Source organism: Pseudophryne corroboree, chromosome 8 (genome assembly GCF_028390025.1).
Source record: "Pseudophryne corroboree isolate aPseCor3 chromosome 8, aPseCor3.hap2, whole genome shotgun sequence".
Lineage (NCBI taxonomy): Eukaryota > Metazoa > Chordata > Amphibia > Anura > Myobatrachidae > Pseudophryne > Pseudophryne corroboree.
The window spans coordinates 259336473-259351433 of NC_086451.1; the positions used below are offsets into that span (position 1 = coordinate 259336473).

A 14961-nucleotide genomic window follows, 5' to 3' on the forward strand; every position below is an offset into this window, starting at 1 on the left:
TGTATCCGGAAATTTCCGTGATTGAGAGCGTCCTTACAACGGACTTGTTTCCGGTTCACTTGGACGGAGGACAGACGTGTGCAAATGGTACTGGTCCTGAGTGGTCCCACAGTGATTTGTCTCAGGACCAGTACAATTTACACACGTCTGTCCTCCGTCCAAGTGAACCGGAAACAAGTCCCTACTATATCCAAAATGCTTGGGGCCAGGAGTATTTTGAATTTTGCATTTTTCCATGTTTTGGAATATTTGCATAAGATATCTTGGGATGTGACCCATGTCTAAAAATGAAATACATTTATGCTTCATATACACCTTACATACATAGTCTGAAGGTAATTTTATACAATATTTTTAATAATTTTGTGCATGAAAAAAACATTTGTGACAGGAGACCATGGACTTCTCATTTTCATGTCCCCCCAAAATTCAGCTAACACCTTTCACTTTCATATCTCATTCATTCCCATTCCCATCTCCCACTCCTTTCTTTTTGTATGTCTTGGTGGGCAGCCACCCTACAGTACTTCCCCTTTCTTTTTACTTCCTATATTATTCTCTTTTCTGCACTCTATTCTTATATACACTTACAATGTAAACATGAATTATTGATGGATATTATGTTTAAGATTCTTGCTTATTATTGTTATACCATTTGTCTTCTATAGACCCCTGCATAAGTCAGTTGACTTTCCTTTCAATAAAAGTTTCAGGATAAACACAATTTGTTATACAAAATAATCGTGCGTAGGAGACCACAAATAGGTTGAACTCGATGGACAATTGTCTTTTTTCAACCTTAAGGCCCATACACACTTGACGATGCACACATCGTTAACGACCGTCGTTAACGACTTCCCTTGAACTTCCCTTGAACAGCTGAGCAAACGACATGAGCATACAAACTACCAACGACCAAAGACGAAAGACCAAAGACCATTCATCGTTGAAGCATCCAAGCTGAACAGTTTATTAAAATAATGAGCTGGGAACAGGGCTGGTGAACAGTGGCTTGGTCGTTGGTCGTTGGTCTTTCATACCATACACATTCAACGACGTCTCTGGTCGGTAACGACCATAGTGGAAATTGAGCATACATGCTCCACAGATAAGCGAGGGTCGTTAACGTCCCGCGGGGCCGCGCATCGGTGGTCGTCGGATGCATACACACTTGACGATATAATGAGCGACGTCGTTGATGAGGGCTGAAATGAACGACGTCGTTCATTTTATCGTCAAGTGTGTATGGGCCTTTAGATACTATGTTACTATAAATAAAATGAATGTATGTTTCATATAAACCTTATACACAGCCTGAAGATAAATGTTTACAATATTTTTAAAAATATTGTGCCTGAAACAAAGTTTGGTGTACATTGAAACGGGTATGGGTCATTAGGTCAACAGCACTTAGGTCGACAGTCATTAGGTCGACCACTATTGGTCAACATGCATTAGGTCGACATGGTCACTAGGTCGACATGAACAAGGTCAATATGAGGGTTTTTAAAACTTTTTTGGGTGTTGTTTCCCTCGTAAAGTGATGGGGAACCCCAATTAGTGCACCGTGTTCACTCGCCATGCTTCGGGCAAGGTTACTATTCCCAATTGCAGTCCACGTGGATTGTAAAGTATGAAAAAGTTCTAAAAACTGGAAAAATTTGAAAAACACATGTCGACTTTTTTTCCATGTCGACCCTAGTGACTATGTTGACTTACTGCATGTCGACCAATAGTGGTCGACCTAATGACCGTATGAAACATCAGAAAGCAAAGGTGTCACTATCGTCTCACTGAAAAATGTTTGGATTATATCAAATCTTCAGATATGGAAGAGTCAACCTGCACCTCCAATGATATATTGCTTAGTGTAACCAATGCTCATCCTCTAACACCTTGTTCCTCTTCCCTAACCCTCACGTCCTCTCATTTTTTTCTTCGCATTTTCCCTTTAAACCTGTTAAATTGCTTTTTTTTTTTTTTTGTAAGATTCCTTGAAATTCTCATTTATGCTGTGGGACTCAAACTTACTCTTTATTGGAGTGTTTCTCTTTATTTGTAAAATGTGAAGCATTTGCTGATTGTCTCCTGTCTGTGCATGTGTTAGTGTTATGTTCCTGTTAAATTACCTATTCTTATTTACAACAAAAACAGATTGCTAAAAAAATAAAAAAATTCAAATGGATACGTTTGCAAAATATAATAAAAATATTTTGCAATTGACATATACTGCAGGTCAAACGTTTTACAACATCCCCATTTTTCCAATGTTTATTGACATTTATGCATTAATGTCTCAATGTATTCTGAATTAAAGCATAGAGCACATAAACAATTGGAGGAAAAAACAAAACATTGAATATTTTTGCTTAACAAAATTGAATTTAAATATTTGACTCACCAGATTAGTTTTTCAATATAACCACTGAACACACTCGTGGCATTCTCTCTACAATGGAAATCAAATATTGCTTGAGAAGTTCTTTCCATCCAACACTGCTGCAGAAGTTTCCATAAATGTGTTGCTTAGCTTTTACCTTCTGTTGAGTTCATCCCAAACCAGCTCGATGAGTTTCAAATCTTGAGACTGTGCTGACCATTCCATGATTTGAATATCACCATCTTTTCTTGTTCTTAGTTTTGACATAGCCTGGAGGTATGTTTTGTGCTATTATCTTTCTGTAGGAGGAACCTATGACCAACTAATCATAGATAGCCCTTTTGGTCCAGGGGGCACATCGCTCTGTGCAAGTTGCCGACTCAGGACTATGCAAAAGAGCCATAGATCATCATGCTTCTTCCTCCATATTTCATAATTGTTTATGTCACACACTGGGGAACCACCCTCTCTCACACTTGATGGTGTACAAGTTCCCTTCACAATGAACTAAAGATATCAATTTAGATTTATCAGTCCATAAGACCTTCTTCCAGTCTTCAACAGTTCAGTTCTGGTGCTTCATGGCCCTGGCAAGCCTCATTTTCCTAGTCTGACATCTTAGCACTGGCTTTCTTATGGTGTGTACACACGGTAAGATATTTTCTTTCGATTTTGACTATATAGTCAAAATCGCAAGAAAAGTTAGTGCAAATCGCAAGGTGTTATGCCACTTGCGATCCCGATTCGAGCCCGATGCGCGGTCCCGCCAGGTCGGCATTGCAAGAAAAAAAAGACTGTGCAGGCAAGTCAATCCTTGCTAGATCGGTGTACTATCTAGTTCATCTCACATGTCAATGACATCTCACATAAGCCAAAATCATAAGCACACATAGTCCATATCTCGAGAAAAGTTAGTCAAAATCGGTGGTGCTGGGCTCCGGGGAGTTCATGGGAAATCGCAAGTGAAAATCGGGCATAGCAAGGATCTCACCGTGTGTACACACCCATACTGTCACTCGACCTGTTAAATAAAGGTCTTCTCTTCACAAATGAAACTGAGACTTGCTTACTTTGATCAGTGTTAAGCTGTGCTTGAAGCTGTTATCCTGTGAGCTGCCTATCACACGAGCTGTTGACTTCTGACTGACTGTTGTGGCTTTTGTTCTGCCAGACCGCTTAATGTCAGTTCCTCCAGTTTCCAAGTGTCTTTTGATAGCGTAGAAAATCGTACTCATGGATATAATTCTAGTACTGCAATACTGTTTAAATAATGCCAGTCTAACCCAAAACTACTTTTATCCCAAAACTGGTTTGTAATCAACAGAAGTTGGGACACCTGTAGGAATTGTTTGCATCAATTTTCAAGGCTTTATTTCCATTGCTGCAGAACAGCTGTAAATGATTGACCCGTTACTTGTTCCCAGACAAAAGCCCTTTTTTTACAACTCTAAATGTAACATTATTTTTCAATTTTTGCTAACAAACTTTTTACTGCTTACCTTTGTACCATTACATTAACTGGATTTAAATGTCTTACATTTCAACAAAAACTGGGAAAATGTGGTGTTCTAAAAACAGCAATCTATTAATTGGTAGTATTTTCAGATGGAATCTTGGGCTGTAATCTCATTTACCCCACTGTTAATCTGGTCCTGAATATACAGTATGAGATATTGCAGTGAGAAACCTTCATTGTATACCTGGTTTCCGCCAAGGCTTTTCTTCAAAAGAATCCAGATCCACCTCTATAACGGGGAGTCCATTAATACAACCCGAAGCAGCAAAGTCTATTCCTCTTGGTGGCAATTTACCTACAAGAAATATATTACTCTGTACAAGAGCTGAATTCCCTAATAGAAAACTAATAGAAAAGTGTTCCTTACAAGTAAAGTTGAGGCTGGATGAATGGGTATTTTTCTAACGTTGTGTTATTTTGAGCAATTACCTAAAAAACGTACTCAAATTGTACATCATATTAATATGTTTACAAGAGCAAAACCTCATTCAAATATATTCATATCTTTCTTCAATACCCTACAAAGGAGACATGAATATTTATAGCAGGTGGTACTCTCAGAAATGTAATTCTCTTGCTTCACTACCCTATAGCACTACACCACACATATGTACAAGTGCATTCACAGAAACCAGGGAAAAATAATTTAGCATGCAGAATAATAAAAAAAAGCAGTGTAACACAAAGAACAAATATAATTAAGCAAGTTCCAGAGAAACAACATACTACCAGCTGCCCCGTAGCCTCTACCTCCTTTTACATTTTGATTTCCCATAGCTGACCTGAAAAAAGAACAATTAAGGTACTTTAGTTGGAGCATGTAGTCACGTAGTAAAAGCTAGAAGAAGAAAAAAAGCATGTTACCAGTATACTGCATGTTATACCTTTACAATGAAGAAACTAAGTGAGCTCAGCTATAGAACAAAAAGTTAAAACAATTATTTCAACTTTCATGTAATTTTTGTTAAAAAAAATCTTTAATACAATGAATCACTTGGATACTTGGATAATCCAGTCTATTTGTTTCTGTAATTACCCATGTTACATTTTTTGTTTCATTTGGTTACAGCACCCTCTGTTCTCACATTGCACCTCATATACTAGGATAATGAATGAGCACAAATCATTGCCCCTATCATTTCTCAGGGCTACATTAACAAAGTTACTGATTGGGTCAGAGCTAACGGGCCCTTGCCAGAGACTGGCTGTCTGCACTGTATTTGAATACTGGTTACGAGATGGGGCGCTACAAGTAACCAATAGCTTTGCTTTGCATACAATACAATTTGACTCTGCGTTATATTTATGCCATTAGAATGATTTCTGGATTGTATGCTAGTCACCATAGGGATTTTAGCCCTTTGTGTGAAGTACTGATAACTACATTTTATAAGTCTTGCACTGTATCTTGTTTATTAAATAATGGGGCTCTGCATGGCATGTTGATCATTACATGATGGAGTACTTTATATACTGTTCATCAAATAATACTGTTACTGTATACCGCACTACCTGTTCAGGACCATGAATCACAAAATACTAATTTTCAGATATGCACATTGTTCAATGCTAATCTGACATTCTACTGCAGCTCTGCAACAATCCAATCAGCTAAATACCATATATAGGATCATGTCCTGATACAGGGTATACAGGTGCAGTTACTGAAGCTGCGGTGACATCACTGGCCCAGCCTGTTTGTGTGAATGACACTACATTTTTGCAAGACAAAGGTTCCTAAATTGCCAAGAATGGCTTTGGTTGGCCTGCTCCAGGGCATTACAATATAATACTTACTTTAGCACCCTTTAACACTTTATTGTTTGTTTTTCATATATGTAACAATTTTCACACATTTATTTTTCTCTCCTGTAACACTGACACATGCAGTATCTGCTCTTATCTATCCAACTTTCTCTTACATTTCACTTTCCTCACTAGTGTGATGCCTTGGGGTGGTTTTGGCCCCTTTCCTGTCTGCCCTGTTAAGCTGGCCATAAACTAGACCTACCTTCATCCAACTAGTTAGGCGGAATGAAAATCTGGTAATGTATGGGAGCAAAGGACAATCAGCAGTTTGCACTCAAATGTTGGAAAACAGATTAAAACTCGTTTTGTCCATTTTCCAGCGTTTGGGAGCAAATGGCTAATTGTCATCTGCTCCCATAAATGACCAGATTTGCATTCAAACCAACCAACTAGTTGAATGGTTGGATGAAAGCTGGTCTTGTGTACGGCCAGCTGAAGGGTAGCAACTGATAAACTTGCAACCTGCTGTAGAATGGAGAAAGAGCATGGTGCACAAATTTAGTTAAAAATAAAACAATTATTTTATGTGCTTTACTTCGCTCCATAATACTTTGTGCACTTTATTTAGCTCCGCAACCTTTTGCCATATATTAATTTCAAATAGCCTGACTTGTTATTAAAGCATGTACAGGGATACTCAACCTGTAACCGATATCACTGAGTGCAGAGACTACACAAGGCGGGCATGAGTGTGACTAAGGGCCAGATTCAGGTTTGTAAGAAAGTCAAAAAAAGCGTGTAACTTTGTGTCTGGAACAAACCATACAAGGGGATCAAATAAATATATATTTGTTCTGCGCAGGGTAAATACTGGCTGCTTTTGCATGTAGCCCACAAATGTTAGACACCTTTATTTTTACACTGCAATTTAGATTCAAGTTTGAACCCAATCTAACTCTCTCTGCCCGTTACACCTGCTCCACCTGCAAGGCAACATGGTTTTGCCCAGTTGTTTTTTGCTTTACTTACAAACATGAATCAGGCTCTAAGTGCTGCAAAGTCATAAGAGCTGATTTTACAGATAAAACAGATCTTTCCATGAAAAGCAATATTTATATGGCGCTCTCAGTGCATCGTTACCGCCATTGTCTGAGGAAAAAAGGAGATTTATGGTAAGAACTTACCCTTGTTAAATCAATTTCTGCGAGTTACACTGGATTCCACAGGGAATAACATCGGGGTGTAGAGTAGGATCTTGATCCGAGGCACCAACAGGCTAAAAGCTTTGACTGTTCCCAAGATGCTCAGCGCCGCCTCCTCTATAACCCCGCCTCCGTGCACAGGAGCTCAGTTTTGTCAACCAGTCCATTGCAGTAGCAGTTAAAAGAGACGACAACAGTTAGTAGCCACAGACACCACATTCTCACGACAGGAGAAGGTATCAGCGGCTAATGCCATACCAACCCAAAGAAGCTAAGTGCCTCAGGGTGGGCGCCCTGTGGAATCCATTGTACCTCGCAGAAAGAGATTTAACAAGGGTAAATTCTTACCATAAATCTCCTTTTCTGCAGCGGGGTACACTGGTATTCCACAGGGAATAACATCAGGGATGTTCTAAAGCAGTTCCTTATGGGAGGGGAGGCACTGTAGCGGGCACAAGAACCCGGCATCCAAAGGAAGCATCCTGGGGGGCGGAAGTATCGAAGACATAGAACCTTATGAACGTGTTCACTGAGGACCACGTAGCCGCCTTGCACAATTGTTCAAGGGTCGCACCGCGGCGGGCCGCCCAAGAAGGTCCAACAGACCGAGTAGAATGGGCTTTGATGGTAGCAGGAGCTGGAAGGCCAGCCTGTACATAAGCATGTGCAATCACCATTCTAATCCATCTGGCCAAGGTCTGCTTGTTAGCAGGCCAGCCACGTTTGTGAAAACCAAACGGTACAAAACGGAGGCTGTCCTCTTCACATAGATATGGAGAAACTGTACCACATCCAAAGACCGCTCTTTGGAGGATAAATCCGGAGAGACAAAGGCCGGAACCACAATCTCCTGGTTAAGGAGAAAAGAAGACACAACCTTAGGTAGATAACCAGGGCGCGTCCGAAGAACCGCCCAGGCACGGTGAAAAATCAGATAGGGGGACCTACAAGACAAGGCACCCAAATCTGATAACCGTCTAGCAGAGGCAATATCCAGCAGAAACAAGACCTTGAGGGAAAGCCACTCAGATTCAAGAGGTTCAAACGGAGACTCTTGCAAAGCTTCGAGAGCCACCGACAAATCCCAAGGAGCCACAGGTGGAACATAGGGAGGTTGAATCCGTAAACCACCCTGAGTGAATGTATGAACATCAGGCAGAGTTGCAATTTTTCTCTGAAACCATACCGACAAGGCAGAAATATGAACCTTGAGGGAGGCCAGTTGTAGGAAGGCCAAAAGTTTGGCCGTACTAAACTTGTAAATGTCATGATTGTTAGATGTGCACCAAGCAAACTAAGAATTCCAGACCCTATGGTAAATCCGAGCAGAAGCCGGCTTACGGGCCTTGAACATAGTTTGAATGACCGCCTCAGAAAATCCTTTGGCCCTCAGTACGGAAGCTTCAAGAGCCACGCCGTCAAAGCCAGTCGGGCCAAATCCTGGTAGACACAAGGGCCTTGAACGAGGAGGTCTGGTCATTGCAGAAGCAGAAGAGGACGCTCTAGCGAGAGACCCTGTAGGTCTGAGAACCAATGCCGTCTGGGCCACGCTGGAGCTATTAGAAGAAGTATTCCTCCTTCTTGCTTGAACTTCCTCATTACTCTGGGCAGGAGTGACACCGGAGGGAACACGTACGGCAGCCAAAAGTTCCATGGAATTGCCAGTGCATCCACGAACGCTGCTTGACGATCCCTTGTTCTTGCTCCGAAGACCGGAACCTTGTGATTGTGTCGAGATGTCATCAGGTCTACATCTGGTAGGCCCCACTTGTCCACTAGGAGGTGAAATATTTCTGGATGAAGGCTCCACTCTCCGGCGTGTACGTCCTGACGACTGAGGAAGTCCGCTTCCCAGTTAAGGACCCCCGGAATGAACACTGCCGATATGGCTGGCAGATGGCGTTCCGCCCATTGAAGAATCTTTGACACTTCCATCATTGCCATGCAGCTTCGAGTTCCGCCTTTATGATTTATGTACGCCACCGTAGTGGCGTTGTCTGACTGTACTTGAACAGTCCTGTTCAGTACCAGATGCTGGGCCAGTTTCAGAGCATTGAACACTGCCCGCAATTCCAATGTTTAATCGAGAGGAGAGAATCCTCCCTGGTCCACCGACCCTGAAGAGAGTGTTGCTCCAACACCGCGCCCCAACCCCGCAGACTGGCATCCATCGTCAGAAGGACCCAGATTGAGATCCAGAAGGGACGACCCCTGCTCAATCGTTGGTCCTGCAGCCACCAGGTCAGTGACAGACGGACCTCCGGAGACAAGGAGATCATTTCAGACCTGATCCAGTGAGGCAGGTCGTCCCACTTGGCAAGAATCAGTTTCTGCAGAGGGCGGGAATAAAATTGAGCATACTCCACCATGTCAAAAGCCGACACCATGAGGCCTAGTACTTGCATCGCTGAGTGTATCGACACACGCGGACGAGAGAGGAAGCAACGTATCTTTTCCGAAGCTTCAGGACTTTCTCCTGTGACAAAAACAACCTCTGGTTGTGTGTGTCCAATAACGCTCCCAGATGCACCATGCTCTGGGCAGGGACCAGGGATGATTTCTTCCAGTTGATGAGCCACCTGTGGGCTTGCAGAAACTGGACCGTCAGATCCAAATGACGGAGGAGAACTTCTGGGGAATTGGCCAGGATCAGCAGGTCGTCCAGATGTGGATGCCCCGACGGCGGAGTGAAGCCGTCATAACTGCCATGACCTTGGTGAAAATTTGCGGAGTCGTGGTCAGACCAAACGGTAAGGCTCAGAATTGGTAATGGAGATTGCCAATAGCAAACCGCAGGTATTGCTGATGTGACAAGGCAATAGGGATATGCAGCTAAGCATCTTGTATATCCAGGAATACCATATAATCCCCTGGTTCCAAAGCCAGGACAATAGAGCGTAGGGTCTCCATATGAAACTTGGAGACCCTCACAAACTTGTTCAAAGATTTGAGGTTGAGAATGGGCCGGGAGGAACTATTTGGTTTGGGGACTAGGAACAGCGTTGAATAGTACCCCCTGCCCCTCTGAGCCAGAGGTACCAGCACTACCACTCCGGTGTCCAGGAGGGATTGAACCACTAAACGGAGAGTTGTTGCCTTCACCTGATCCGAAGGGATGTCCATCAGGCAACAGCGAGGAGGGGGACGTGTCTTGAAGGATATAGCGTATCCGTGAGTGACGACTTCCCATACCCAAGCATCTGAAGTGGTCTTCAACCATACCTAGGTGAACTGTAGAAGTCGGCCTCCCACCCTGGGATCCCCCAGGGGGAGGCCCGCCCCGTCATGGCGCAGGCTTGTCAGATTTGGAAGCCAGCTGACGGGCAGCCCAGGCACGTTTAGGCTTGGGCTTGGTGGTTTTGGAAGTGCGAGTACACCTGACCCTTTGCTTTACCCGGAGGGTGAAAAGAACGAAAGGAAGAACTCTTAGCTTTTGGGGCCGAAGGAATAGTACTAGGTAGACATGCAGTCTTAGCAGACGCCAAGTCAGCGACAATCTTGTTGAGATCCTCACCAAAGAGGATGTTTCCTTTAAACGGGAGCACCTCCAGGGTTTTCTTAGAGTCCAAGTCCACCGACCAGGACCGTAACCAGAGAATATGGTGAGCCAAAATGGATGTCGTAGCAGCCTTGGCCGTCAGAACACCTGCATCTGAAGCTGCTTCTTTAATGTAATGAGATGCCGTGACAATATAAAAGAGACATTGCCTGGCATGTTCAGAAAAATTGGACGGAAACTCAGCCTCCATTTCCTAAGCCCACGCCTCAATAGCTTCTGTGGCCCAAGTAGCCGCAATGGTGGGCCTATGCGCAGCCCTTGCAAGGGAATAGATAGCTTTTAAGCAGCCCTCCACACGCTTATCCGTCGGCTCCTTGAGAGAAGTGATGGTAGTGAAAGGCAGAGCAGATGACACCACCAGCCAAGCGATTTGCGAGTCCACCGGCGGTGGAGTTTCCCAATTTTTACTCAATTCTGCCGCCGCAAGGGGATAGCGGGCTAGCATCTTCTTGTGCGGGGTGAATTTCTTTCCTGGGTTCTCCCAGGATTCCTGACGTATGTCAACCAAGTGGTCAGAATGAGGTAAAACCAATTTAGTAACCTTCTGACGTTTGAACCTGTCCGGTTTCTTAGATGTAGTAGCAGGCTCAGGACCATCATCAATCTGAAGAATGAGCCTGATAGCCTCTAACAGATCAGGAACATCCACCTGTGAAACAGATTCCCCATCAGAAACGTCATGATCAGAGTCTATGGGGTCAGTATACACGCCATCTTCATCAGAAGAGGTATCCGGAACATGCGTGGATTGAGAGGAAGTAACAGCCCGCTTAGAGAACTTCTTAGGTTTAGTCTTAGGCGGGCGAGGGTCAGGAATACGTTTATCCAAAGAGTTATTCAAGTGCTGTAACTGAGTGGACAGGGCATCTGTCCATGGCGGATTAACCGCAGGGACCATATAAGCCTGATAAGGCACAGGAGGACCCATAGGGGGCGCAAGTCTAATTACCAGCGTAGTCAGTAAATTAGAAAAGGCAGACCAAGGTGGGCCCTGATGTGCTCCCATTGTTACAAACTGACTGGGGGGTACAGAACCCCCAAAACCTGAACCCTCCGCAGCCATGTTATCCTCAAATGCATCTGGAATATCATAACCGCGCACGGCGGAATCAGCCCCAGACCTATCGCCCCCTGTAGCTGACATAATATGAAAGCGTAAACCACGGGCGACACAGTACAATATCAGGAGACAGAATACCTAACACAACCCCACCGTGCAGTGTGACAGCACAAACAGAGGATTTCTGAGGTAAAATGTGACTGAAAAATACAGAGAAAAATACAAAATACATATATCCTGTGAAATACCTATAATATCTAATAACCCTGATGCACGGAGCCCCCTCAGGTTACAGAATATAGGGATAGCAGAAGGAGTGAGATACACGGAGTAGAGATCACCCATCAGCTATATGCACACACACACAGTCACATGTACAATGCAGGAATTATGACAAACAATAAAACTGCACTGGACTAGCAATACTATTACTGAGTAAAGCTATGTATATAAACAGATATATCAATGCACAGTAAAAACTGGATGAATATCACAGGGTACTTGTACAAAATAACCCTGAAGTATGCACTTGTTCTTAACGAACACTGTTTAAGGCGCCCATAACTTTATTGTGATTACATAAACCTTTTCTTAAGCTAGCTTATCACTAAAAATAACACGACACAACACACTGAAATAAAGACACGGACACGGTAGCTGGAGTTAAAGGTCAGACGATGTTTATTGATCGCTGACCAACTCTTTAAACTATAATTGTGATCGAATTAGAATTAATTTAGATTATAGATTTCAATTTAGCTTGGAGGATGGCAAACAGAAAGTCGCTACCAGACACCAGCACCAGTCACCTAGATGAAAAACCACCAAACCAAGGAGGGGAGTACCCAGACCCCGCCTCCTTCCTGCATAACCCGCATTGTGCTGGCCTCACCCCTCTTTTCTCTGGCAAACGTTCGGTTCCCGCAGGGGAACGTCTAAATGTCCACCCGCAAGAGAAGGACACACCTGCCGTCCTTCTAAAGAGGGAGCCCCACAATGACCACTTATGCCTGTGTGACAGCTGGTTGGTAGCGACTTCCCGCCAATCTGGCTTTCAATAGCCAACTGAAGGAAACAAAAAATTGTTGCAATCCGGGAGGGCATACAATGAATGGCAAGAGGAAGTCTGAGGCAAATGCTCTGCCCTATATACTATCCTAAGACCAACCTATTAAGCTTGATGGACAACCTTCTAATCCAATAGGGAAAACCACAGGAAAAAACTGATCTGCCTAGCAACTGCTTAGTCATTAAACAACCAATCACAAAAAGTTGAGCTCTTATATTGCCTCAGGCTTATGCAGCCTTCAGCTTATTTAAGGCGCCCATAACTTTATTGTGATTACATAAACCTTTTCTTAAGCTAGCTTATCACTAAAAATAACACGACATAACACACTGAAATAAAGACACGGACACGGTAGCTGGAGTTAAAGGTCAGACGATGTTTATTGATCGCTGACCAACTCTTTAAACTATAACTGTGATCGAATTAGAATTAATTTAGATTATAGATTTCAATTTAGCTTGGAGGATGGCAAACAGAAAGTCGCTACCAGACACCAGCACCAGTCACCTAGATGAAAAACCACCAAACCAAGGAGGGGAGTACCCAGACCCCGCCTCCTTCCTGCATAACCCGCATTGTGCTGGCCTCACCCCTCTTTTCTCTGGCAAACGTTCGGTTCCCGCAGGGGAACGTCTAAATGTCCAACTGCAAGAGAAGGACACACCTGCCGTCCTTCTAAAGAGGGAGCCCCACAATGACCACTTATGCCTGTGTGACAGCTGGTTGGTAGCGACTTCCCGCCACAAAGGTTTACAACCGCCACCGCCATCCGCAACCAGCAACCAAAAACCAACTAAGAACAAACTAAATAGCCCTACCGAAAAGGACCAAAAATATCCTCCAGGAAAATCTGCACTCCTTCCGGAGAAAGATGAACCCCATCCTCCTTGTAGAACTGCCTATTACGCAGCACGAGTAAAGGATGCCTGATCGCTACTCCATCTATGGCCCTGACAAAGAGAGACACTGCCGAATTCACCTTCTTGCGGGCCTTCTCCAGCGCCGAGAAACGCACCGCACCACGCCAATGAAAACGCGGCACTATCTCCGACCAAACAATGCGCACTCCTGGCCAGTGACAACGAATCGCCACCAAATCCGCCTTGACGGACTAAATCAAATCTATGCCCTTAACTCGACCTAGATCATTACCACCTAAATGAAGGACAATACAACTAGGGCGACCCAAGCGGCGCTCACGGGAAAAAAGGAGCCGCAACAAGTCACCCCACAACATACCTCTGACACCTAACCATCGAAATTCCCTAGACCCAAAAACATCAGCTGCCATAAGTGCCCTGGGATGCCTCGCCGCCCAAAATATAGGAATGGCCAACCAGTCATACATGCTCCCCAAAATTGACGATAGCTGAAAAAGAAAACATCCTAACATCAGAATTGTGAACATAATACATACAGAATGCATAACGTAACAAAAAACCCAAGTGAAGGAGAAAAATCAAAAAACCTCCCGTGGACCTTGATAGAACAGCCAATTGAAATTAGGCCCCCTCGGAGGAAAATTTTTAAAAATTCACTTCACACCCTCGATTCCTGAACGGTAAGCGTTCAAAAACCGACGAGTAAACATGTTTTTGGGTTAGCGCAACAGGCGCACCTACAACTTATCCAAACGGACATAAGACCTATAGGAGGCAGACTTCCAACGGCCCAGCTCCCGAATAGCCGCAGGGGATGAACCCGTAGCCGCTGCACGGGTAGCCGCCCCAGTCCGCAAGGTATGGGTACCGAAGACCGCCCCCCGCAAGCCCAATGCCGCCAAACATTTTTTTAAACACAGCAGCAAATTGAAACTTCGTCAGCGGGCCAACCTGCGCGTGTACCAGCAACTGGTCGCCCCCTGGAGGCCTCAACCGTATATACTCCTGCGTCAACCGCAGCGGGCAAACGCCCGTTTCCTCCTGGGCCTCCAAGGACACCCAGCGACCCCGACCTGTTTGATCTGTCTTGGACCGCACAATCCTACAGAGCAACAGGCCATCCTGCATGCGCACATTTTCGTAAAGCAGACCCGACTCCCGAGATGCCTTGCTGCATGCCACTAACTCGCTCACTCGGAAAGCCCCAAAAAAGGCCAGGGCATACGCACAACTAAACAAAGCCACCTCGAATTCCGAGGTCGCAATTCGAGGCAGCACACGCAGCCACTCTGTTAGAAGCTGCAACGTCACGGGTCTACGGGAGTCCGCGGGCGCCGGACGCAACCTAGCCCAACCTTTCAGCGCTCTGGAAAGGACAAAAAGACCCAGTGGGGTCCGTCATCCCGTGGAGCCGCGAGTGAAAAGAAATGCCCGCAAGGGCAGATGCCATGGCCGCTTTTGACCTACCGGTTTGGTAATGTTCCCAAACAAAGGCCATCAAAGCGTCAGCCGAGGACTCACCTGCTACCCTGTACCTACTTTGAA

At 44.5% G+C, this 14961-nt stretch overlaps 1 protein-coding gene across 1 annotated transcript in view; it reads right to left on the reverse strand.

Annotated features, from left to right (window-relative positions):
* The window catches only part of LOC134947699 (pre-mRNA 3'-end-processing factor FIP1-like), a 148235-nt gene that overhangs the window by 97751 nt on the left and 35523 nt on the right, over positions 1 to 14961 (reverse strand). Inside the window, exons 5-6 of the mRNA XM_063935655.1 lie at positions 4623 to 4678; positions 4081 to 4191 (exon numbers count right to left, since the gene is read on the reverse strand). Coding sequence (XP_063791725.1) covers positions 4081 to 4191; positions 4623 to 4678 — 167 coding nt within the window. The remainder of the gene's footprint in view (positions 1 to 4080; positions 4192 to 4622; positions 4679 to 14961) is intronic.